Source organism: Protopterus annectens, chromosome 7.part0 (genome assembly GCF_019279795.1).
Source record: "Protopterus annectens isolate FY-2018-M chromosome 7.part0, PAN1.0, whole genome shotgun sequence".
NCBI classification, from domain to species: Eukaryota; Metazoa; Chordata; order Ceratodontiformes; family Protopteridae; genus Protopterus; species Protopterus annectens.
Genome location: NC_056739.1, coordinates 70,219,148 through 70,246,654, shown reverse-complemented (window position 1 = coordinate 70,246,654; position 27,507 = coordinate 70,219,148). Strand labels below are relative to the sequence as shown.

Below are 27,507 nucleotides of genomic sequence, written 5' to 3'. Positions count from 1 at the left end.
GGCTGAACTTGTAAAAAATCTTTAACAGTTTGCATAGATTTAGCTTTATATTAATCTTTTTAAGAACTTCCTCAGCCTTGTTGCCAAACAGGCAGTCCTGATTTAAAGAAGCATCCAACAATTTAGCTTTAACATGATCAGGCAAAGATTGCTCCTTAAGCCAAGCATGCCTTCTGAGCACAGACCCAGTAACAGCAGCCCTGCAAGAGGCCTCTAATGAATCAAAACCACATTGCAAAGTATGTTTTCCAACTTGTTCAGCAGAATGCATTAAATCCTGTAATTCTTCATTTTCCACACAGCCAGGAATCAACATAATTTTCTGTTTAAGCAGTCCAATAACATGTTGCTGATACTTTAACATATGAAACTGGCAGTTTAAAGCCCTAATGGCCAAGGTTGCAGAAGTGCAAACCTTCTTACGCCATCTATCCAGCGCCCTGGAGTCTCTATCAGAAGGGGTAGGATTTTTAGCAGTAGAGGCCTTAATGCTCTTGGCCCCTGTGAAATAGTCTCTGGATCTGCAATAGGATTTTTTAAAAAGGAACTTGTGGGACTCAGGGACCCTGTAGTATCTGTCAGGTTTTCTGGGAGCAGGAGGCAGGGAATCAGGGGCCAAACTGGATTCCGAAAAAGCATCAACAACAATGGCTAGTACAGGAGGAATATCTAAAGGCCTATGCTGAGGTAGGAGAAGGAAATCCCTAAGCCTCTTTTTTGAATCAGAAAAATCCTGGCTTTCCCAGTGGAAATTTTCCCTTAGAGTATGTAAGGTTTCCCCAAAAGAAAAATCCTCAGGAGGGGAAGCAGAGGGAATGGAGTCCTCTGCAACAGAATCTTCATAAGTAGATAAGGGCAAATCCAGATCATCAGAAGAATCAGAAAAAACAGAATCCTGATCAGAAGATTCATAATCAACTTCAGTCCTAGGTCTCGTGGGGGGGGGGGGGTTGGCTACCCCTGATTAGAGTTATTAGATCTTCAGCCATTCTTATCATTTGTTTTTTAGGCATAGAGGCCTGAGCATCAATTTTTTAGGCATGGATCGAGATTTAGGCGTAAGTAAAGAAGGAGGCGTTGGTTTAATATGCAAGTTTGTAGGTCTGAATACACCCTCAGAAGCCGATGCCTGCACAGCGGCTCCGGATCCATCCATGGTAGAGACATCCGTGGGTTCCATAGTTGTAGCATCTCGCGGCATACGAATGGGTCTCAGTAGAGGCCTGCGAATCAGAAGTAGCGGGTATCAGGGGCTGCGAAAGCGTCACACTGAGTACCGGTGAACTGGTAACTGGCTTAGGAGAAGCATCGTCGGCAGATGTTAAGTTGTCTATCTCGCCTTCATTCTTGCTGGATGGGTTCGGAGCCGACCTCGGCTCCGACTCGGCCACTCTAAAAGCTCGAGAGTTGGTTCCACCGGCTCGAGGCTCCCCTTATATCCCACAATGCTAGGCGAGAGTTACCCCAGATCTCGTTTGCCGCTACAGCTTCGAGGTTGGTTGCTTCTACCGGTTCCTGGTGAGTGTTAGCTTTTTCTTCTAAAAGTTAATCTTTTTCCCCCTTTTTAAGTTAAATTCTTCCTAGATTAGTGTAGATTATAAAACTTTATCCCCGACCCTAATTTTTCCCGTTTCTTTACTAAAAGAACCTTTGGTTCTTCCTTTGGGCCTTAGGCCTTCCCTTCCCTAGTGGAGTGTTTGTGTAGTTTACTTTAATTTTATTGTACTTAATTCTAGTATTACTACTAAAATTATTATTTTTTGCTGACAGGGTATAACTTTGGTGTGTGTTTGTGTACACCTGTCAGTTAGGGAAATGTCTAAAGAAGCAAAGGTCTCCGGATTCAAGAAGTGTGATGCGTGCTGTCAGAAAATGTCTCTGACAGACGCTCACACTTCTTGTGTCTATTGTCTGGGGCCTTTGCACCTGCAGGACTCCTGTGCTGTGTGCCATGGCTTCAGTCCCAGGGTCCTGCAGGAAAGAAAAAACAAGTTGATTCTGAGAGGATTATTGAAGCCAGAGGATTCCCTGTCAGTTTCAACAGGGAAGCCCTCTAAGGCATCGAGGTCTTCAGCTCCGGCTTCTGAGCCGAGACCTCAGGTTGTTCAACCTTTGCCTTTATCGGCTCCGGCTGGAGCCGATAAGTCTCAGTCCACAGTTTCTGTGGCTTCCTCGGCCCCGGCCGGAGCCGAGGTTATTGAGGTACCCGTGTCGGCTCCGACCAGACCTTCGGAGCCGACAACTAGAAAGAGGTCTAGGTCTCCTTCTCTTGGCTCCGTTCATTCGGCTCCAGGATCTCCCCTGCTGTCTGAACGGAGCCAAAGGTCTCATTCCTCTAGGTCATCGAGGCTGTCCGATCATGACCTGCAGAGAGTGGTGAGTCGACTACTCAAGTCCGAGGCACTAGCCCAGATGCTTCAGAGCCCGACTCATCAGTCGGTGCCTGCCCCGGTCCATCAACTCTTTCCTCCTTCGACTCTCTTGAGCTCGGAGCCGGGTCGTGTCGGAACCGAGACTGTGATCACTTCGGAGCCGAGACAATTGTCTTCGGCTCCGTCGTCGGCTCCGTTTTCTTCTTTGGAGGAATCTCGGCGCCGGACTTCCCTCGTCGGCTCCGAGGGGGTGAGTGGCATCGGACCCTTGTCCGACCCCCCTCTCCTTCTCGGTGCTTCGGCGCTGGTGAGTTCGGCTCCGACATCGACCTCGGAGCCATCACTGTCGGTGCCAAGGGGTTCTTAGCTCCTCGGAGCGGGACCTCTGGCTCTGCCTGACAGGGGTGCATTCGAGGTCATGCGGAGTGTGTTAGAGCCTGGCTCTACTCCACAGTCGGCTCCGTCGCCCCTCCTCTATGCTGCCTCAGGGTAAGTCGACTCACTCCCTCATCCCGGACCGCAGAGAGCCAGCTCCTCAGGAGCCCCTGTGGGATTTCATCCTCTTCGAGGCCTCTCCTGATTTGGCAGAAGAGCCCCTCGGAAGAGGAAGTGCAAGAGGAAGCACATTGACTCACCTGAGTCTATCACGCCAGACACAGATCTGGATGATTCTGAGGGTTCCCCGTTCCCCTTCTGAAGATGTCTCATTTGCAGACATTCTGGAGATCCTGAAACAGAGGGGAAATTGGCCAGCCCTCAACCCTTCGGAGGACGAATCTGTGTATCTTGAGGCGTTTGGCTCTCGTCCTTCCACCTCCTGGGTGTCCCCCTTCGACCCCCTCATGCAGGTGGTTGCTAAGAAGGCATGGACGGCTCCTGATTCAGTGGACCCCACTCCCAGGAGACCCTCTAAATTCATCACAGCTCCATCAGACAAGCAATTTTTATCAAAAGGAGTTTCTGTGGATGCTATGGTGGTAGCTGCTGCCACAAAGAAGGAACTGGCTGATCCTTCAGTCCCTGTCCATCCACCTAACAAGGAATCTAGGTCCATGGATAGGTACAGGAAGCGGATGTTCTCCTCAGCGACATTTACCATGCGTTCGCTGAATTACCTGTGCCATTTCACTCGTCTTCAAAGGGACTTGATCAAGGAAGCGAGTGAAATGTTAAAGGATCCTACAGCTGCGGGTTTCCAAGATAAAATGAACATGCAGCTGGCTACCCTTAATTCCATATCTAACTCCTCCATGCGCCTCCTCTCTTATGCGGCCGATGGAGCGAGCAGAGCCGCAGGGACAGGTGTAGCCTTACGTAGGCACGCCTGGATGCGGCTATGCAATTTTGCGGACCCTTTCAAGACGTCTTTCACGAACTCCCCTTTTGATGGATCATCTCTCTTTGGTCCTCAAGTGAAAGAAACCCTGACTAGGTGCGAGACTGATGGCAAGACCCTTTCTGCCGTCGGAGTCCGTTTTCGACTCCTTCTAGGCCTTACCCCAAAGGCCAGAAGGGTGGGAAGATGTGGTTCCGTAAACAATCTCAAGGGACTTCGCCTGACGCACACAGTCGTTTTCCTACCAGAGGCAGAGGTGGGAATAACAATGGTAGACGTCGCCCTAGGGGCAGGGGGGGTCCGCAGAACCAGGGCAATCGGGAAGCCTTTCCTGACAAGCCCTTTCAGCATCCCTGAGGTGTTGCCCGACTGCCCATCTTCGGAGGCAGTCGGGGGAAGATTGTCACTGTACCCAGAAGCCTGGCTATCCCTGACTCAAGACAAATGGGTACAGTCCATCATTTCCGAAGGCTATTCTATCCCCTTTCTTCGTTTTCCAAATCAGTCAAAAAAATCCCTTCCAGATGTTCCACCCGCTCAAAGGGATATAGCAGCTTTGGAAATTTCAAAACTGCTTGCAAAAAGAGCAATTCAGTCAGTGCCAGCAGACCAACAAGGATCCGGAATCTACTCAAGGTTCTTTTTAGTTCCAAAGAAAACAGGGGACTGGAGACCGATTTTGGATCTCAGTGTCTTGAACAAATCAGTCAAGAAAACAAGATTTCGGATGGTCACGCTGCAATCCATTCTTCCCCTTTTGGGCAAAGGAAACTGGATGTGCTCTATAGACCTTCGGAATGCGTACTATCACATAAAATGAACAGACGCTCCAGAAGATTCCTCCGCTTCAGGCTGGGAACCAGTCATTTTCAGTTCAGGGCCCTGCCCTTTGGTCTCACCACTGCCCCCCGGGGTGTTTACCAAATGCATGGCAGTGGTAGCTTCTCACCTGAGACGACAAGGATTCCAGGTGTTTCCATATTTGGACGACTGGCTTCTCACAGCTCCCACCAAGCATCTCCTTCTGATGGCCAGAGATTATACTTTTCGCTTTGTCAAAACTGGGTATTTCAATAAATTGCGAAAAGTCTGTTTTGTCGCTTGTCGTACTATTACCTACATAGGCGCAAATTTAGATACTATAAACATGTCTGCAAGGCTAACGAACCAAAGGATATCAGACATTCACAAATTGGTGTCACTTCTTCTCAACAACAACAGAGTCAAAGCCAGGTTAGTTCTAAAGGTGTTGGGAATCATGGCAGCGCCATACCCTCCTTCCATTGGCCAGATACCACATGCGGATCCTTCAGTGGATGCTTTTACTCAATGGTCATACCAGGAACTTCCAATGTCTCACACCATTATGATCACGCAAGCGTGCAAAAGCATCTCATGTGGTGGATGTCTTCCCCAGCTCCTGTCGGAAGACCCTTTGTTCCACTTCCTCCGGTTGCTACTCTGACAACGGATGCCTCCCTGATCGGGTGGGGGCATTATCAGGGCAGGACAGTCCAGGGCACATGGCAACCAAACGAATGCCACTTGCACATAAATGTTCTGGAGATGAGAGCAGTGCTTTTAGCGTTGCAAGCCCTTCAAGACTCTCTTCCCTTGGGAACGATTGCAATCCAGACAGACAATATGTCTGTAGTGTGGTACATCAACAAACAAGGCGGAACCAGATCATACCCCCTGTGTCGAGAAGCACTCAGACTGTGGCAATGGGCAATTTCTTCTCAGCGGTTTCTGATAGCAACGCACATCCCCGGGAAGTCCAATCACATTGCGGACAAGTTGAGCAGAGCTATACTCATGCCTCACGAGTGGTCTCTGAAAGACTCTGTAGTGAGAGAAATCTTTCTCAAGTGGGGTCAGCCTTGCTGCGATCTTTTTGCTACTCCCCAAAACAGCAAGTGCAGAGAATATTTCACTCTATTCCCTTTACCAGGCCAACCCAGCAGGGACGCTCTAGTCCAAGTTTGGCCCCGGGGACTTCTGTATGCATTTCCTCCTTTCCCACTGATCTCTCAAGTAATACAGAAAGCTATCGCTCAGAAGGCCTCATTGATCCTCATTGCTCCTTACTGGCCTCGACAAGTGTGGTTCCCCTTTCTACATCGATTTCTTTTGGAGCGACCGTGGAATCTGGACCTAGTTCCAGATCTTTTGATCCACCAGTCGGGTCAGTTTCATCGCTCCCTTCCCTCTCTGAACCTCACTGCTTGGTTCCTCCAGTTCCAACCGTAGCCAGGCTTCCTCAATTATCTCACTCTGTTATAGATATATTGATAGCTTCCCATAAATCTTCCACTCGAAAGATTTATTTGAGTAAGTGGAAACGCTTCTCATATTGGGCACAAGGAAAGGACATAGATCCTTTCACCGCTTCCATCCAACTAGTCCTTGATTTTCTAGCTGAACTCTTCCATGCAGGTTCATCTCCATCTACTCTTAAGGTTCAATTGGCAGCTATTTCTAATTTCCATGTGGGTATTTCTGAATCTGCCCTAATGTCCCACAAACTTTGCAAAGCCTTTTTGAAAGGAGTTTTTCTTCTCAGACCTCCTATAAGAAATCCTCCTTCTCCTTGGGACCTAAATTTAGTTCTTGCTTCTTTGATTCTTTCCCCTTTTGAACCTGCAGCTTCATGTTCCTTGAAATTATTATCATGGAAAACTCTCTTTCTGGTGGCTATCACATCAGCTAGAAGAATTTCAGAACTTCAAGCACTCAGTTGTCGTTCTCCTTATCTTGTATTCCATAAGGACAGAGTTTCCTTACGAACTAACCCGTCCTTTTTGCCTAAGGTGGTTTCAACATCAAATCTAAATCAAACCATTGACCTCCCTGTCTTTTTCCCAGAGTATTCAAATAGGTCTGAACAAAATTACACTGCCTGGATGTTCATCGTCAATTAAGGTACTACTTGGATAGGACGAAACAATTCAGAAAATCTGATCAGCTGTTTGTCTCCTATGCGGAAAGCAGGAAGGGACTTTCAGTTTCAAAGGTATCATTATCCAGATGGCTAACATCTTTGATTTCCTTGGTATATGAAATTAGACAACAAAAATTGCCTAATAAACCTAAAGCCCATTCCACCAGAGCTTTGGCTACTTCTTTAGCCTTCCAAGACAGACTGCCTATTGACACCATTTGTGCAGCGGCTACTTGGGCTACTCCTCACACTTTTATTTCTCATTATAAGTTGGATTTAGCTTCTAGGCATAGAGCTAATTTTGGTTCCACTGTTCTCAAGAGTCTGTTCCGTTAGGCCACCCGGGACAAGGTGCTAGGGACGCGGTCCCATCCAGCAAGAATGAAGGCGAGATAGACAACTTAACATATAGAAGTTATGTTCTTACCATAACGTTCCATGTTAGTTGTCTTCTTCTCGCCTTCTTCTTGCGTCCCACCCTCCTTCCCCCTGGCCTGGACAGACCTAGAGGAGTTGTGATCGTGACCTCTCTTTCTACCACCTCTTTCTTAGTCATATGCTATTATGCATATTTCTTGGTTCAGGATGTAGGTCACCCTTTTGCTTCCTGTTGTTAGAGGTGGATTCTGTTTTACAGTTATACTGTTACTGTTATAAGCTGGGGTTAGCTTACAAACGAGATCTGAGGTAACTCTCGCCTAGCATTGTGGGATATAAGGGGAGCCTCGAGCCGGTGGAACCAACTCTCGAGCTTTTAGAGTGGCCGAGTCGGAGCCGAGGTCGGCTCCGAACCCATCCAGCAAGAAGAAGGCGAGAAGAAGACAACTAACATGGAACGTTATGGTAAGAACATAACTTCTATTTTTGGACCTCGGCGGCCTATCTCTGTCTTTATCTTTGCGTTTTTTCAGAATCCCGGTAGTCGGATGGCTAAAAAAAGGATAAACTGCAAGGAACCACCATGAAAAAATATAAAGAATTTAATAAGAAACGAGCGCTTTCACGCACACTCAGGTGCGCTTCATCAGGTTACAATTAAACAACAAAATCCATTCTCTTATATACAAATGCAAATTTCAATTAAACAATCCAATAAAACAATAATTAAGCAATTAAAACCACAATAATTTCAAAATTTAAAGGGACAAGAGCTCTTACATACTCCGGTGTCAGAACTCTAACATATAAATATATAACAAATAAATAAAACTTCATGGTTTGTCACCAGTAGACATAAATAAAATTGCATGATAAATTATTTATATATTTTCAATATTAAGACCTTCTCTATACATTATCGACGAGCTTAGATAACAATTTTAGTCAAGCAGTATATGTTGCAAGCTGATACGAAGATAATATCTAAATAAAATCATTTATCACATACTAAAGCATATTAATCAAATATCTTGATATAAGATATTGATCTTTGATGTCAAATGCTCAAGGTCAATATTACTAGCCTGGCTAAAAAGCATTGTCTGTACACTAAAGACAATGCCTCATATTTAACAGCAAAATAATAAGTCCATCGAGGGGTCAATAGTGTCCCGTTACTACGGAGTCATGCCCAAAGGGTTCTAATATATAAAAACAAAACAAAATATTACCTAGTGCCTAATATCGACGAGTCGATCATAAGTATGGTGTAATGTTACAATTATTAACCAGATCGAAAATCTAAGAATGTAGGTGATACATGGAAGCTAAGAGCTAATATTACAATTATCAACCAGATCGAAAATCTAAGAATGTAGGTGATACATGGAAGCTAAGAGCTTGGGGCAAACACACATTTTCAATATGTATTCATATATTATCTAATTACCTATTCATAGTCAGACAAACATTACAATTAATTAATTTCAAACTGTCTAAAAAAGGTGTGTTAATCTCATAGTTAGATAATAAGATAAAGATGTATACAACGGAACATAAACAAAAGCTCCTAAGCTCATAATCAAATCATAGATTATGCCATACATGATTATATTAAAACAGTAATATAGAAAATGTAACAGAACAGAACCTGAATCATGTACATAAGAACCAAGGAATGAGGCTAATGTATACTATAAGCAAAGGTTGTTGCAAAAGTGACGGAGATTGCTTGGATAAACCTTCTCTGTTAGCCTAGGTAGTATGGATAATCAATATCCAGGTTAATTAGAGAAAGGGAATACAGCAAAACATTCTATAAGGACCCTAATAGAGCAGGGCGAATGCTAACCATTGAGTTAAGTCCTGGTGCGACATGGGCCTTTAGCCTCAAAATCCATCTAAGTTCAAACATCTCAATGGTACCTATATGATCCCCTTCTCTTCTATTAGGGTTCACAACTTGCAATACCAAGAAGCTAAAACTATGCTGAGGTCTAACATGACAATGCATGGCTAGGGCATTTGTAAGGTTGTTCTTCTTTATGTCGTATGTATGATTATATATACGATCCTTAAATCTACGTGATGTCATCCCTACATAGTATGCATCACATAGATTGCAAGTTGCCAGATAGATGACGTTGTGCGTGTCACATGTAGCATAGAAAGTAGGTTTAAAAACTAAGTTGATACCTGGAATGTCAATTTTGAGTTTTAGCAATGTATTTACAAGATGAACATCTACTACATGGATAAGTTCCTGTCTTAAAATTTGCTCTTATGTCAACAGGATGAGCATCTAATTTTTCTTTGCAAAGTAGCCTCTTAATATTTAGGCAATTATTAAACCTAAATGTAGGTTCCTTCCCAACTAATTGTGACAAAGATGGATCCAAAAGCAATATCTTCCAATTGCCTCTAATAATCTTAATTAAATGCTCAACATCGTTGGTATATTTAATCCCATAAGCCACACCCTTCTTGCTCCCTTTTGTATAGTGAATATGGCTTTCCCTTCTTTTACAAATTGGTATTTCAAATAACGTATTTGTTACTTTGCTGATGAGATCAGGAGGATAGCCCCTATCTATGAAGTATTCTGTTTGATGTTTTATTAATTCCATAGCATCCTGTTCATTGCTACAGAGTCTAAGTATTCTAGTCATTTGTCCTTTCACAATGTTGCAAAACACATAACGTGGATGTAGACTATCATAGTGTAAAATGCTATTTTTCCAACATGATTTTTTGTATAAGGTGGTAGTTAGGCTATTGTTCATCTCCTTTATGATAGTAATGTCCAGGAAATTAACGCTGACAATGGAATATTCATAGGTAAAGCTAAAGAATGAAGTAGTAGAGTTCATATAGCATATGAACTCTTGTAATGCATGTATGCCACCATTCCAGAACAATAAGACGTCATCTACAAAGCGCCTATATAAAATGATGTTCCTAAACCTGGGATCGTTAAATATAAAGTCTTTCTCCCATTGATAAACTACCAAATTGGCGTATGCATTAGCACAGGGAGTGCCCATGGCCACTCCCCATGTTTGAGCATACACCTTATGGTCAAATAGAAAGATGTTATTGTTCAAAACCAAGTCAAGTAGGCAGCAGATGGTCATTAATTCATTACTATCCATAGAACCAAGTTCGACGAGGTAGGATCTTATGGCATCAAGGCCATAGTCATTGGGGATACTGGTGAATAAACTTTTGATGTCCAACGTAACCATTAGAGTATCTTTATTTATATTATTCCTTAATGAATCATGTTTAAGGTCACTTAAAAGGTCATAAGTATTTTTCAAGATAGTAGGAACAGCATTCACCAGGACACCTAATTTAGATTGCACATATAGCGAGGCATTTTCTGTAACCCAATGTTCACCAGATACTATTGGGCGTAATGGAAGAGGATCTTCATTTTTATGCAACTTGGGCAACCCCTTAATTAAGGGAATCATGGGGGAATCTATGATTAGAAAGTCATAAAGGGTTTTATCTATAGATCTAGTCATAAGCAAATCATAGATCGTATCATGTACATAATTAACAATGGATGTTATTTTTGATCTATCTATTACCTTATAAGCCTTATCATTACTAAGCATGTTAAACATTAGTTCTTTGTAAAAACAGGCATCCAATGCAACTATCCCCCCTCCCTTGTCGGCTGGTTTAAAGACTATGCCTGTATCACTGGAAAGATGGTCAAGTGAACACTTTTGTGCATGGTTCAAATTTACAAAGGTGCCCTTATGTTTCTCTTCTTCAAAATACAAATAAAAGTCACACTCACAAGCACGCATAAAACATTCAACAAGATGCGGCATTGGAGGTATAAAACAGCTTTTTCTCTTACATAACTGTGTATTATAACCAGAAACAGCATTGTCGGTTAAATTGTCCTTGAACAGTACCTTTATGGACAGTTTTCTTGTGAAGAGACGCAAACCTATAAGCGTATCAGGTAGCGTACTTCCCTTGGAAGGGATGAACGATAAGCCTTTGTTCAAAATAAACTGTTCATCAGTGGAAAAAGTCCTAGATGTCAAATTAAAAAATAGACAGTTCAGTTCCTTACTTTCCTTCTTGATTCTGGGGTTCCCCCGATATCTTTCTTTTTACTCTTCCCCGACTGGTTGAGCGCGTGCGTACTGCGCTCTTGTAAGGAAGGGGGAAGTTTAAAGACATGGGTGCAGCAAAGACGTTCCTTGAGTTGCTAGCTTTGGGTCTAGCACCCAAATTATCAATACAGGTTAAACCCTGTTGGTTACAGGGTATAGAAACATTAGATAGACTGGGCTCTCGATCAGTAGCATCAGTTATTTGATCATCATTCAGCGGGCAAACAACCAGAGATTCAACAGGAGCATCAAGCTCGGCAGTTATTACTTGTGAAGTCTCCGAAGTGTAAACAGATCCCGATCCCTCTTTATGGTTTGCTCTCGGCCAGACAAAGATGCGACCCAATTGAAAGTCCTGGTAGTCGCGTCTTAGTTTCTTGAGCTTTATTTGCTCAAGTTTATTGCTATAGAGAGCAAGTTGTTTATTCATGTTATTGATTTTCGAGACACAGAACTCAGTTTTATAGTTCATAGTAATAAACTTATATTGCTCTTCCACATTAATTAAGAGGTCAGCTTCAATAGGGGAGAAATAGTCTAATAGAAGATGTATATACTTGTTACCAAATTCGATGTTGAGCTGTTGCCACTTCCGTAGTAACTCCGGGTGGCTGTCTCCATAACTCGGCATACACAAGACCCGCATGCCGCGCGGAACAACCTTAAAATGGAGACAGGCTTGTAGGTGTCTCTTTTGCCAAACGAGCCTGTGTAGTCGATATAAATCATTCTCCAGGTTTCTTAGTAGACCAAAAAAATCACGTAAATTTTCGTTGCTATTAGTAGCTATCACAGGTGCATCACATTTAACATCCAAGTTCAAGAGCGGATTTTCTTTCTGGTAAAACAAACAATTCCAACTATCGGTGCCACAAGTACCTGTTGGATTGTAGTCAAGTTCTATGTTCGGCACATCCATCATGTAACGGTCGGCTAAGCAGAGAAACAACAAAACTATTAGCAGCAAACAAACACCGACCATTCAAAGGTTCCTTCCACCACGATCGTCAAAAAGGTGAGAAAAAAGGATAAACTGCAAGGAACCACCATGAAAAAATATAAAGAATTTAATAAGAAATGAGCGCTTTCACGCACACTCAGGTGCGCTTCATCAGGTTACAATTAAACAACAAAATCCATTCTCTTATATACAAATGCAAATTTCAATTAAACAATCCAATAAAACAATAATTAAGCAATTAAAACCACAATAATTTCAAAATTTAAAGGGACAAGAGCTCTTACATACTCCGGTGTCAGAACTCTAACATATAAATATATAACAAATAAATAAAACTTCATGGTTTGTCACCAGTAGACATAAATAAAATTGCATGATAAATTATTTATATATTTTCAATATTAAGACCTTCTCTATACATTATCGACGAGCTTAGATAACAATTTTAGTCAAGCAGTATATGTTGCAAGCTGATACGAAGATAATATCTAAATAAAATCATTTATCACATACTAAAGCATATTAATCAAATATCTTGATATAAGATATTGATCTTTGATGTCAAATGCTCAAGGTCAATATTACTAGCCTGGCTAAAAAGCATTGTCTGTACACTAAAGACAATGCCTCATATTTAACAGCAAAATAATAAGTCCATCGAGGGGCCAATAGTGTCCCGTTACTACGGAGTCATGCCCAAAGGGTTCTAATATATAAAAACAAAACAAAATATTACCTAGTGCCTAATATCGACGAGTCCGGATCCATCCATGGTAGAGACATCTGTGGGTTCCATAGTTGTAGCATCTTGCGGCATACGAATGGGTCTCAGTAGAGGCCTGCGAATCAGAAGTAGCGGGTATCAGGGGCTGCAAAAGCGTCACACTGAGTACCAGTGAACTGGTAACTGGCTTAGGAGAAGCATCGTCGGCAGTTTTGGACCTCGGCGGCCTATCTCTGTCTTTATCTTTGCGTTTTTTCAGAATCCCGGTAGTCGGATGGCTAACCAACGACATTTCTGGATAATTAAACAGAGAACCGAAATATGTAGAGGCAAAAATATACCGATGATGGATAGTGTACTGATTAAATAAAGCACAAAACCAACAGCAAAGTAAGTCGTGGTCAGGGCCTAGGCAAGGAATACAGTACGAATGAAAATCTTTATGAGGTATTTGCTTTCCACAAGTAATGCAATTATTAACTTTTACTGACATCGGTAAGGAGCAAGAAAAAGTTTCCCCAACAGGGTACTTAGCTTTAGTTGAAGACTTCAGTTTTGAAACTCGAAAATGAAAATTTCAGGAGTCGGCCGACTGGCACTTGCGAACTGCTTCTGCTTCGGGCACCACACGGCAAGAAAGATGGATGTAATGGTATCGGCTGCATATTTTATACCCCTGACGACCTGACATCATGGAAGAAGGGACAGCAACCGATGCAGGACCCAAGACTTTGTTAATCAGGCCGATCGAGGGGTACCTGCAAGCAGATAACCCAAATGTGATGACTGCAACAGTGAAACACGAAGAACATCTGCTAAAAAGTCTTTTTAACTGCCCAGTTTTCAAAGTCAGCTTTAATAGTTAAGGCTAATACTTTAATGTCTGAAGTGTTTCACAAAAATTTTTGATAAGGGTTGTAACACATTGTTCATTTTCTCTTCCAGTGAACCTGGTTGTTGCTCATAGTTTCTTGCTGGTTCCGTTGTCATGATGATTGTGCCATACTGTTGGCTGGCAGTCTTAAGAGAAGAAGGAGAGACTTTGTATAGTTAAAAAAAAAATCACAAGTTGTATGGATAATCTCTGTAATACACTTTGAGATAATGATCTTGATACAAGTTGATGTGACTAAAATGGTAGTTTAGTTAGCCATTGATGCAGAACTGGAAAACTACAATGCTTCCATGTTAGCGGCAAGTTCTGCTGAAAAAATGAAGTTGTTCAGATGGTACAGCTGTAAAGTTTTCATTTATGTGATATGACAGTTGCAGAGACACATTGAAATTACCCATTTTTTTTTCCAAAGAGACATTGAGCTTACGTCAAGATATTGCCTAATAGAGAAATGCAGTTTATTCCATTTTGATATAACAGTAGATAAGACTGTGTAAGGATCATATACAGGGATTCTGGGACATAATGTTAGCCAAGGATGGAACAAATTTCAGTATATAGTAACCTGTGAGCTCTTGTAAATTAAGAGAATGACATTTTTTGGAATTCTTGCTCTGTAGAGTGGTTAAAGGCAGTTCGGTGATGCTGACTTCCAGGTAAAGAATCTGCTGTAAAGCTGGCAGTTTTGTTAAAGCTGTGCTGCTTCAGGTTTCATTGTGCTAGTTGAACGATTGGCTAGAATGAGAGCACTAAGGAGGAAGGGAGTGGACAGGTGATTGCACTAATGAAGTGATAGATGTCCCAACATGCTCGTACTCTGAATAAGCACGTATATCAAAGTTTATTTATTTAACGGTAACCTATTCTGGCCCCTACCGACTTGTTATCATTTCCTTTCTGACAGTTGTTTGGCCCTTTCATTCTTCTTTGCTGTCTGTTGTGTGGTGTTGTGTAGCGGCACCAAGAACTGGCTGGTGGAAAGCCATCATCCTAGCAGACAGGGATTTGTATAGGCCCTAGGGCCGATAGCCTAGTACTAATCTATGAACCTTCCCTCAAAGCATTTTCTGGCTTTAGACATGAACGCCCATAGTTCTGAATCCAAGCATGCATATGCTTGCATGCTCTATGATGAGCACCAAGGAATGGCACTGGTATGTCCAACATTTGACTTTCCCCTTCTGCTAAATCTCTTGGCCTCCAGTAGGGAGCAGTCATACAGTGGCCTACATTACCTTCATACCACTGCAGTGGGTGAGCTGGTGTTGGCTACTCAATCACAGCCCTTCCGTTCAGCCCCTCCAGACTGACGCTGCTAATTGAACCTGGGTTGGTTGGTGTAATTTAGGGCTTTACCTCTCTTTGAACAATGAACTTACTGATTTTATATATATATATATATATATATATATATATATATATATAGATAGATATATATATATATATATATATATATATATATGTGTGTGTGTATACATATACTTGAGACTGGTAGCAAATGGGCAAATGGCCATTAAATGGTGACAGAGTGCACTACATAAGTTTTCATTGCTGTGGCAATTTGTTGGCTGTTCTCAGATCTTTCTTGACAGTGCACCAATCTTTTGTATCTATAAAGTATTTAAAGAGCATATCTAAAGTTTTTCTTACCATTTGAAATGATTGGAGAAGTGTGTGCGCATGTCTGGATGTACTTCAATATATCAACTTTCCATAACATCGAACTTTATATAGTCAAACCCACATGACTGAAGTTACGGAAAGTCAAAAACTACACAAACACCAAACAGTGTTTCTGCAAGAGGACAAGCCCCCCTGCTAAACATATATAGAACCCCAAGATCGCACTACAATGAGGAAAAGGGCAAATGCTCTGATCCCCACTGTACCACTTTCTCAGTACAACCAGATTGATGTTTTGGAATGCCTGTCATATGGTCTCAACCACACGTATTTTGATGTTTATTTGTATATATATGCATGTACATATACAGAGAGAGAGAGAGAGCTTGACGGATACACTTGTCATATTAAAAGTACAACAAATACACTTTCAACAGTGGCAAAAAAAAATCAGTGTCAGAAACTAAACTTTGGGCTAAATCTTATTAAAAGCACTTGGTTTTTGCCATGAGACCTCAGAATTTGCAGATATTTTGAAGCAAATAAAATTACAGACGTTTGCCTCTTGTCCCTATTTTACACCTAAAATTATGTGGTACTTATAACTAAACACAGAAAGAAGAAACCTCTAAATGTAAAGAAAAGAGAAAGAAACATAGAGAGCCCAGATCTTACAAATGTTGGAAATTTAAAATGATAAAGTATACATCAGGAATGGCTGAGGGATGGGTATCAGTGAGTGAAATGTGTTGTTTTGAAGCTCTGAGTGATAATGCTTAACTTCCACATGTTGGCCATGAGATGTAATCTGCCTTCTACAGGCTGATGTCTGTCATAAATCCCTTGCTCTCTCAGGTACCTTACTGCCACATCAGGGGACAACAGGAGAGGTAGCAGCACAGAAAAAGGCTACTATCAAATTAAGAGTGCATTGATGAAGATTCATTTTGAGTGAAAAAGAAATCATGTCCTACTCCAGTGCTAGTTCCCAGGCAGCTGACATGGGCATAGCTCTCAACTGATCATCTTCAGATTCAGGGACGCAGCCAGAAATAGTCAGGAAAAGTTTACTTTTTAAACATTAGTACTACTGATATGAAAACATAATTGAGTAAAAGGGTTAAAGTAGCATGCGTTTTCTTTAGCAAGGTTAAGCCCATGACTTTAATAACTGTCATTTTTACCACCACCTTGTCTTAAAAATTAAACTTTAGGAGGAACACATCAAAATAATGAATTAAAATCAGGGGCTCCCCTGAAAACTATGGGCAGTTGAGAGGCACAGGACCTTAATTATCATGTATTGAGAATGGCAACCTGTGACTTCACTGCTTTTATTCAGGTACAGAATGACTTTTCTAGCATTTTAATTTGGATGTCTGACACTCAGATGTCTCATATACAAAGATTTGATAGGTAGACTCTCCTCCACACCAGAAGTATAGTATGTTTTCTGCTCCTATTCCTGACTGCCAAAAAAGGAAACTCTTGCTTCAGCAGCATCTGACGAACAAGGTATGATAGTGCTGCTGAGGCCTGGGTACAGTATTATGGTTTCTGTGGGGTGGGATCTAGGGCGCATTGGGAGGGATATAAAAACTACATCAGCATGAGCAGCTGTGGTGTTAGTGATGTGACATATTGTGGAGGTGAGAGTGTATAGTGATCACTGGTAGCCAGGTATATTAGGGATGCAAGAGGTTTGCTTTCACTTTAAATACTTATCTCCGCCTCTCACATATGGAATCACTAGTCATAGTAAGGGGTTGTCATTGAGCATAAGGCAATTTATACACTGTTTAACAGCACATTTTCCTAAAGGGGCTGACAACAGGCAGACTCTGGTCCCATGGTGTGTAGTAAAGTGATGGGGGAGTTGGTCTAATTGTGAATAGAGTAATGCGCTGGCTAGGATTCAGCACAGTTAGATTAAATAATCACTAGATAGTCAGCTGATAGTGTAAGCTGTAGCAAGGAGTGGGTTTGGTATAATGTACAGAAATCACCCAGAAAAATAAATGGACAAACAGTTTAATGTCTAGTACAGTATGTGCTGTCCAGTAAGGACAAATGAACAGTTAGTTATGAAGTACTCAGCACAGTGAAAGAAAAATTGGAAAATGTGTTTAATGTTGGGAGTACAGTTTTAATGGTAGTAGTACAATATGATGAGAAATTACTCGAGTTACAGATGTAGATGCCACAGGTTTAGCAAGTATTACACAGGAGATAAAATGGATACGCAGTTTTAGTTTTGTCAGCACAGTAGAATAATATGTGACACGTAGGCACAGGTACCACCATCTTAAGAAGTACTAATATGTGGCACATAGTGCAGTTCCTGAAGAGTAAGGATTCATAATACTTACAGTGTAGCATAGGATAGTACCACTGTGTATGCAGCGTGGGGCTTAGTAGCTCAACACAACTGATCCACACAGCGTACTAAATAAATCAGCACAAGAAAACCAGGCAGCCAGTCAGGACATTGGTGCTAATTAGCCAATGACATTTTAAACACTGGAACAAACTCTTTTCCTTTCTCTACATGTAAAATAGCAGACACACAAACAAGCAAATATACCACTAACTATTAACACATCAGAATCACAAACACACAGTATTGTAGTGCAGGCTTAACAACAATGCACTCTTCTGTTGGCCTAGGATTCAGAAATTTAGTCTATTCCAGCAAGTCAGGTATTGGGTGCACAGTGTTCAACAGCCCAACACAGTACCAAATAAATCAGCACAAAACAATCAAGCAGCCAGTAAGGACAATTACTGCTTGCAAGTCAATAGTGATTTAAATGTCAGAAAAAATGTTTATTTTTCTTCTCAATAAGTAAATAATGGGTTTCTGCCAGATGATCGAGGTTTTGGAAACTTGAATTTCATTTGGTTGAGACCATATGATCATCTTTCTGAAAATTCAAAGCATTCGTACAGAGATTGTGGTACAGTGGGGATCAGGGAATTTACTCTTTTCCCCACTGTTGTGCGATCTCAGAATTGGTATATATAATTTGCATAAGGTGTGGGGGTACAACCCCCAAAAGGGATTGCCCTCCTGCAAAATCAGTTTTTTGTTAAATTGATGTTGTCTTTTTTGTCTGTTCCTGAACTGGTGGGTTTTGGATCCATCTTTGGATCTGTCCTCGGCCACTCGATAGACTTTAGGCTCTGTAGCTAGAGCTCAACCCCTTACCCATAATCCCCCATCTACAACTGAAATACCTCAGATCTCGTTTACTGCTATAGCAGTAAGCCATGGTCACTGTTAGCTTGAGCAGGTTATACTAGGTAAGTGCAATTTTTTTAATACTCCTCTATAATTTCTTTGCTTCTCCCCTCAATACAAGTGCATGAAGTTCTTTGCTCTGATCCTTCCAGAGGGGGAGTCACCAAAAGACTGTTTAGTTTACTATTGGCACTCTGCTCTGTTATACACCTTCCCTCCAACTCCTCTCATTCACAAGTTTATTCAAAAAGCTTTACAGAGGAAGGGCAAGGTTATCCTCATTAACCTATTATGGCCTTGCCAAATATGGTTCCCCTTCCTGTGGCCTCACCTAGTTCACCCTTCCTGGGTGCTGGATGCTGTTCAGGACATTTTGTCTCACCTGTCTGGATTGCTTCATCCAGACATGCAATCTGTCAAATTGACTGCATGGTTACTCCACTTCCAGTGATGGCTGGAAGTTTCAGGCTTTCTTCTCCCATTCTCCACTTTATTATATCATCCCAAAAAGCCTCTACCAGAAAGATTTATAAATGTAAGTGGAAAAGATTTTCTATCTGGGCCCATCAGAGACATTTAGATACTTTTTCTGCTGCGATTCGATTTTCGATTTCTTGGCTTCCATCTTCAGTGATGGGCCTAGTTATTCAACTGTCAAGGTGCAAATGGCTGCCATCTCAAATTTTCACTTGGTTGTGGATCATTTATCTCTAGCTTCCTTAAAGTTGTGCAGAGCTTTCCTTAAAGGTACCCTGCTGCTTTGGCCTCCAATTAATGACCCTGTCCTTCTGTGGGACCTCACGCTTATCCTTCAGGCTTTACTCAGACCCCCCTTTGAACCTTCAACTAGGACAGAGTTAAAGTTCTCATCCTGGAAAACTCTTTTTCTAGTCACCATTACTTCATCTAGATGGATATCTGAACACCAGGCACTTTCTTCTCAGCCACCTTACCTGATTTTTCACAAGGACAGGGTATCCCTTCGGACTCGTTCTTCCTTTCTACCTGAAGTGGTGTCAGAAGCAAATCATAACCAGCCAATTAACTTGTCAGTCTTCTTTCCTAGTTTTTCTAACAAGGGAGAATACATGCTTCATTTATTGGATGTTCATACACATCTCAGATTTTGCATTCGCAGAACTGAAGACCTAAGGAAATCAGAACAACTGTTTGTATCCTTTTCCAAAGCCAAATTAGGCACATCAGTGACAAAAGTGATCCTAGCCAGATGGCTCACTGATTGCATAACCTATATTTACAGGAGAAAAGGCCTGTCATTATCCAAACATTGTGATGTACACTTCACCAGATCTATGGCTACATCATTTGCTTTTTGATCCAAAGCATCTATAGATGTGCAGCCACTACGTGGTCCAGTGCTCATACCTTTACAGCTCATTAGATATTGGGTATTTTATCCAAAAATAGGGCAGCTTTTGGCTCCAGTGTACTCCAGAATATCCTTCCTTGAGGACCATCCAAGATTACTCTAGCTGGGGACCATGTCCCATCAGTTGAGGAATGGATTAAAAAGAAAACATCAGACATTATAGTTATGTACTCGCCAAAACTCTGCACCTGTGTTGTCTGTTTTGTCCTTTCCTCAACTTCCCACATTTCCTATTGACTGTCTCCTGGTATGTCTTGTGGGATATTCCTTATTAGTTTTTGTTGTGTGGGCTCCGGAGTTCTCTTTCTGTGATTCTCCTCCTGTTCCACACCTTTCTATTATCTGTGTTGTTTACCTCAAGGGTTACTGTTGACTGATCCCCCTTTATATGTTGTGATCAGCTAAACAGAGGTCAAACTCAATCTGAGGTATCTCAGGAGTAGACTGAGAATTATGGGTAAGGGGAGGAACTTGAGCTATGGAGCCTAAAGTTTATCGAGTAGCTGAGGGTGGATCCTAGACCCATCAGTCACAGAAGGACAAAAACAGACAACACATATGCAGACTTCTGGAAATTACATAACTATAATTTTATTTTCTTCAAGTTTTCATAAGTTTTGACCATATGAAGTTTAAGTTTCCAAAAACTCGATAATCTGACATAAACCCCAATGGAGATATGAAAGCAAAATTTGTAAGGCATGCTATTGAGGGAGACATAATTTTTGTGAACTTCATACTGACTCATCTTTGAATTTGACACAGTGCTGTTTGTAGCTATCTTTAACTTATTTTTTTTAATTATCACACAGATGACAGAACAGAGAAAACGAAGACAGCGTATGGGGTTTGTAGATGTGCAGAACAACACCACCACAAATCACCATCACATTAAATCATAAGTGCCTTTACCAAGATGGAGAAAGACTTCATAACATTTGTGTCTTCAATATGCACTTAAAGCTGAAAATGAACTTTTGTAAGGTTCAGACTCTGACTATGGCTTTTAGCAGCATTAATAATGCTGTTTCTTTTACCAGTCTTCTGTTCATAAACATGGACGTGTCGGCATACAACAACGAACACATTCCAAGCTGTGGCAGGCAGAAAGCCTACACACCGGAAACACTGGAGTCTGTTGCTCAGGAGTGGACGTAAATTGCTGAAATGGAATTATTCATTTTATGAACTGGGACTTAACTACAGTGTTGTAATCTACTGGAGATAGTTTATTTTTATTATTATATTAATGTGAATGTTTGGTTTTACAGGGAAAAAAATAAACAAGCAAAACTGACAACAATACAGTACGTAAGGACACTAGTTGCAGTTACACTTCAGCTTAGTAGCTTTCTGCTGGAAATGACTTTCTAAAACGGGTGTTTTTTTCTACAATAGAAATAACATGGGTCCCAGATATCCCTAGTCCTTTCATTATTATAGAAACTGGAGATCGCTGCTAAGTTAGCAATCACTTTTAACTGTACCCGTTCTTAGATTTGCTTTTACTTTTAACCTATGCATAGTTGAATTCTGTCACTTTTTTGATGTACTGTTTCTTCAGGTAGCCTCTTCTAGTCATCCACCACCATTTCTATGAAATAATAGTTTGCTGCATCTTCAGATTGCAGTCTCTTGTTCTAATATACATTTTTGAAAGAAGATATCTATTTGGACTCTACTGAAAACTTTGTGATAGTTTTATCCTCCTCCTCCTCCTGCCTTCTTTTCATCAAGATGGAATATAAAGATTTTATCTGTTCTTATACATGGCCTTATTGCCATCCTCTCAAGTGCATCCTTGGATCCTCCAGAACTGTACATAGTAAACCAGGTTAGAGTCTTACCATCTAGCTCTACATACAGGTAGCCTTGGTTTTTCTTTTGTGATGCCTGTTGCCATCCATTCCAGTGTGACGTCAGCTGTCTTCACCGCTCTGTCTCATTGCTAGCTTACCTTTACATCACCTGATGTGAGTAAGCCTTAGTTAGTCAATGGTCAGGGTGCATGTCTCTAGCATCTCTGTATCCCTCTGTCCTGACTTAGGGAACAGAACTGTGAGCCAGCAAAGGCTAATTTAACTGTTCCTTATAGGTGATCTACCCATTCTCCATCCTTTGAGGGGGAAAAATACTCTTTTATTTGGTACCTGAACTTCATGACTTACAGACTTCCCATCCGGAGTAATTTTGAAATTTGTCTTTAAGATGATGCTTTTCTTGGTGGTCAGTACCAGTAGTTGCAGGATTTCAAAGCATTAGGCTCAAAGTTTTAGAGAAGCACATTTGGCCTTTCACAAGACTTGGGGATCCGTTAGGACCTAGCAACATTTCGTTCTGAAGAGGCTGTTAGAATAATCCTTAAGTCAATCTCTTCACCTCCCTAGTTTAACTAAAAGAATAACGTAGGAGAATGAAAACCCTTCACATCACAGACAACACATCGCTAGCTCCAATTGTACCTGAAAATGGTACTTAAACTCAGGAGGACAGAAAATTGTCAGTTTTGCTCCAGGGAGGAAGGAGCTAGCATTTGCTAATCAGACCCTATTTGTTGTCATCTTCACTTTGTTTTTCCATCAGATGTTAAATTAGCCACTGACACATACTTCCTTCAAAGGCCACTCCACTTTAGGTGTGACTCTTTACAACTTTTTCAGGAATGCCTTCATTGCGGACATTTGTGTTGCAGCCACTTGGTTATTGATTCATGCCTGTAACAAGCATTATTCCTTGGACCATGATTCTATCATTCAGGCCTTCTTTTGAACCTCAATATTATAGAGATCTGCCTTCTAAGCTTTTATATTTTAACCATTCTCTGACCAAATAAGAAGTTTACTGCTTTGGATTCTTTTCAACAGTTAACTCATCTGACATCAGATATAACTGAGATGTACTCAGGGCTGGGGGGTTGGGATAATGGTTAAGGTGTTTATCTTATAAACACAAGGTGCAGAGTTTGATTATCACATGGGGTAATTGGCTAGGCTTAAAATGGCCCAGAAGGGCAGGTAGCCTAGTACTAATCTATGAAACTATATCTGTTTCTCTACAAGAAGGCCTTTCACAATGTGTGCTTATTACTAACCCATCATCCCTCTGTGTCACGATGGCCTGTCCAGTCAGGTAGCTCTGGATATATTTTCATGTAAATGGACTGGAACGTACATATACAGCTGTGTTGTTGTGTTGTGCTTTCTTAGTGGGTGGGAAGGGGCAAAACTAATTGTTACAGGGGAGTGGAATAACTTCCTAGGCCAATGCATAGTATTTATTACAGCGTGTGCAGGCAGGATGAGAGAATGCTCCCAGGCAGGAAATCAAGAAAGAAAATGTATTGAAAAAAATACAGAATGCCAGTGGAGATGCCACAAGACAGGAAAATAAAAAAATTATTCTTAAGTGGTTTTGACTGTGTCAATCACAAAACGTCATCAGAGTAATTAACTCAGAAACCATAATTACATGAATAAGGTTTCCATACAAGTCACATGATAAAATTATCCAATCAGGAAAAACATTAATCTTTTGAAATGGTATAAAATTCAGCTTTTAAAATGAAACTTCCGCGGTGGTGCAGCGGTAGCGTTGTTGCCTCACAGCAAGAGGTTCTCCCATTCGATTCTCGGCTTGAGTTGGGAGTGTCTTCTGTGTGGAGTCTGCATGTCCTCCCCGCGGTCGAGTGGGCGTTCGAAAGACTTGCATTGAATGGGCGTGCCTTCGTTGAAGGTTGGGCATCGGGCTGGCAACTCGATACCATAAAAACAAACTGCCAATCATTAGCGGACCAGAGTTCCGCTGTGGCGACCCCTAACCGGGAAAAGCCGAAAGACAAACAAACAAACAACATTCAGCTTTTAAAATTAACAAATACTACCAAGATTATAGTTAATTTCAAAAAACTTTTAAGCAAACATTTTTTTAATTTAAAAATGCAGTGTTGGGAGCCAAAATAAAATATATTCTCTGTGTATAAAAAATCAGTAGAAATATAAATATATATAAATATTGTAACTTTACTTAACGCCTTAAATTATCTCAGATTTTAGCAGTCTTTAGATACAGTTAGCCTGAACAGTATATTGTATCATTTAATCCTGAAGGTTGAGTAGGATTTCATTTAATCTGTCAGTGCTGTGCCCTGAACCCTAATTAATTAAGGACATGAACATGATGGAGGTTGTAATAACAGGATGGGATGTCAGATTCACCCTGATTTAGAAGTGTGGTAAGAATAATGAGGGACCCAGGAATATTCTTATTTCCAGGGTAGCAAAAAAAAATGAAAAATTTGTTTACTAAGAATTGGAAATTGGAATTTTAACCATGCATTAGTAGTAAGTTGGGGGAATGCCCCAAAATGTAAGTATAAAAGATGTAGAAATTTGAAAAATCTGAAAGGTATTGTTGAGAATTCAACACCTCAGAATTTCAAATATGGTATGAGTAAATGAGAGTCCTGTCTGAAATGTAGTTTTATGTATGTGGAACCTTATATTGTTGTGGTATCATATGCTAGAGCATTACAAAGTGATGATGACAGTACTTGTAATACCATAACGATAGTGTATGTCACTGTGTATGACATGTAATTCATTCTACAAAGGGAAAACAGAATGACAGTTAAATTTAAAATTTGCAGAAGCTGTTATGCTGTTAAAACAAAAGCTGTGTGTAATGCTCTTTATTGTCATTCATTACGATGTGACAGCTTTAAGAAGTTTTTGTTTTACGCCCTGGAAAAAGTATCAAAAGTAACAAGAGGTGGTAACTGGTAGATGGCATACGAGGTTAGAGTCCAGTGAACTTTACTGGAAGACTAAACTGAATCCTACTTAACCTCCAGGATTAAATGATTGAATTAGCCTGAACAGTATAGTGTATCAAAAGTCTGCCAAAATTTGAGATAATTTAAGAAGTAAAGTAAAGTAAAGTTAGAATATTTACATATATGTATATTTTATTGATTTTGTTATATTCACAGAATATATTTTATTTTGGCACCCAACAATTTTTAAATACAAAAAAAGTTTTTAGAAATGAATTATAATCTTGATAGTATTTATAGAGAGGGATTACAACTGAATATAGTTATGTTAAAAGTTGAATATTTTTCTGATTGGATAATTTTATTGTGTGACTTATTTGGCAAATGTATTTATGTAATGACAGTTGATGGGTTAATTATTCTAATGAAGTTTTGTGATTGACACAATTACTATAATTTTTTATTTTTCCTGTCTTGTGGCATCTTCACTGACATTTTCTTGTTTTTATATTTCAAGATTATGCCAGATTGACATTTTGTTTCTTGGTTCAAAGAAAAATATATATTGTTTAGCCAAGGATTGCAGATCTCACAAATCAACTGGTATGCTGAGTACATCTCTCATTTGTCTTTGGCCCTGTTTACCACTGGCTTCCAAATATTCTCAGAGATCAAATTTGAGAGGTTCATGGTTTCTAGGCTCTCTTGCTCCCATACTTGTAAAGTGGAACCAAACTTGCTCTCTTCCACTCTTAAATAGCCTTCTTTCAATGATACTTTATTAATGCTAATAGCAGTCTGAGTTTTTGTTCTTTAACATTGTTTTTTACCCTATCATTCCCCAGTAACCATTAAACTGCTATTGGCCCGTTTGCTCCTTCTGACCCACAGACATCATGGGACTCCAGGTGAAGGAAGTCAAGAGTTAAGGATTGCTATCTTCACCTAGCAAAGATTGGGAAAACTTGTTTTTTCTCTAGCCCTTACACCCTGACTCACCAACCCTGGTTGGACTGAAAGCACTGTGTAGTGCCATCGTTAGGCACCCTGTGTCATTATGCTTCTTCCATCTACCCACAATCCACTGCAGGCTGGCTCATCCTAGACTGTGAGCATGAGAGGTGCAGTCCAGGGCCTTCTCCCAGTGGAGCTTTTGGGGTAGGATTCTTCCATCACCATCTCCCTGGGGATTCACTCCCATCATTCTCTCTCTCCATCTCCTTTGTGCGTAAGCTAATCAAACCATGGCCAGGACCACTACTCTTTAGAGCCAGCTGAAGGGCTTTTTCAGTTTATTTATTTAACTTCCGTTTAAGTGGTTAGTCCCAGTGGTTTCTTTTCAGTGGAGATCCATGATGGGAATTGTACTACTATGGAAAATTTGGCCAGGGAACTTTCCCTCCTCTTTAAACAGTGCTGCCCTCCAGTCTTCTAAAGGGGCAGTCAACCCAATCAGTATATTTCTGTTTGCTCTGAAGTGAACCATACTAACCTGTTTTCCATCTGCTCCCAGCCTTTTACTGCTTCGCTACCTTCCAGCCTCTCATGTCTGTTCACTCAGTGTCTCCTGCAGCAGCAGCGTGCTTTTCAGCCTCTGTCTGAGATGACCCACATTTTATATTTGTCTGCAATACATTTAATGTTGCTCCTTACTGTTCAATACTGCCATCTGTACCTTATTTTCAAAAGTGCCAATCTGCATTATATATTCCCAGTATGTTTTCACTTCTGCTTGAACATTGGCTGGGTTAAATGAACCCCCATCCCCCAAAAATCTTTTTCATATATAACCCCAACTTTCTTCTGTACATTTGTCATAAGTGCACTTTATTTTTTTTCTCAGTGTCCTATTTCCTGTCCATTCCCCTCAGTGCTTTTTTCTGTGTTAATAACTGTGCTGCCTGCATAGATATGATGATGTTTTCTAAGGAAAACTGCAGCTGTGTTTCTCTTGGCATTTAACTCTTGTGCATCCCTTATAACATGAAGCAATTACTGCATGTGCCTTGCACTTGGGTGACTGTTACCCACAGACATGAAAAGATGTAAAAGACATATGTCTTACTACTGTAATAGGAAAACTAAAAACAAAACCCTGTGGCACAGAGGGATGAAGCTGTGACTGCAACCCAAATAACCAGAGTTTGAACAGAAGCTGAGACACTGGAGGAGTAAGGCTGGTAGGATGGGAATGGAGTAGCTTTGTTTGCTCACCAACCTGAGAGGAGGGAATGATGTTGACTGTCTACTGCCTTACAACAGAAAGCTTGCACAATAACGGGCTGTGAGCAGGAGGATTTAGGCTCTGTGCTTCTAAGGCACTGATGGCATCCCTCATGGATATCTGTGGGAGCTGACGGCATCCCTCATGGATATGTGTGGGAGCTGACGGCGTCCCTCATGGATATGTGTGGGAGCTGACGGCATCCCTCATGGATATGTGTGGGAGCTGACGGCATCCCTCATGGATATGTGTGGGGGCTGACGGCGTCCCTCATGGATATGTGTGGGAGCTGACGGCATCCCTCATGAATATCTGTGGGAGCATGCATCCAACAACAGGGGAGGCATTACAAAACTTGCTTTGATGCATGTCCTTATGGCTACGTAGAAATAGTTTCATAGGTAATTACTAGGCTAATGACCGGGTGGGGGGGCTCTTTTTTAAGCCTAGTTATGTTTCCCAAAGGTGAGAATCAAACCGCGGACCTTGTGTTTGTGAGGTGAATACCGTGA

General features: G+C 41.0%; 1 protein-coding gene across 1 annotated transcript in view; it reads left to right on the top strand.

Moving 5' to 3' along the window:
• Positions 1–23,651, top strand: part of ITPR3 (inositol 1,4,5-trisphosphate receptor type 3) — a 2,403,054-nt gene extending 2,379,403 nt beyond the window's left edge. The window contains exon 58 of the mRNA XM_044076491.1: positions 20,813–23,651. Within this exon, the coding sequence (XP_043932426.1) occupies positions 20,813–20,902 (90 nt within the window). The 3' untranslated portion in view covers positions 20,903–23,651. The remainder of the gene's footprint in view (positions 1–20,812) is intronic.
• The last annotated feature ends 3,856 nt before the right edge of the window (positions 23,652–27,507 follow it).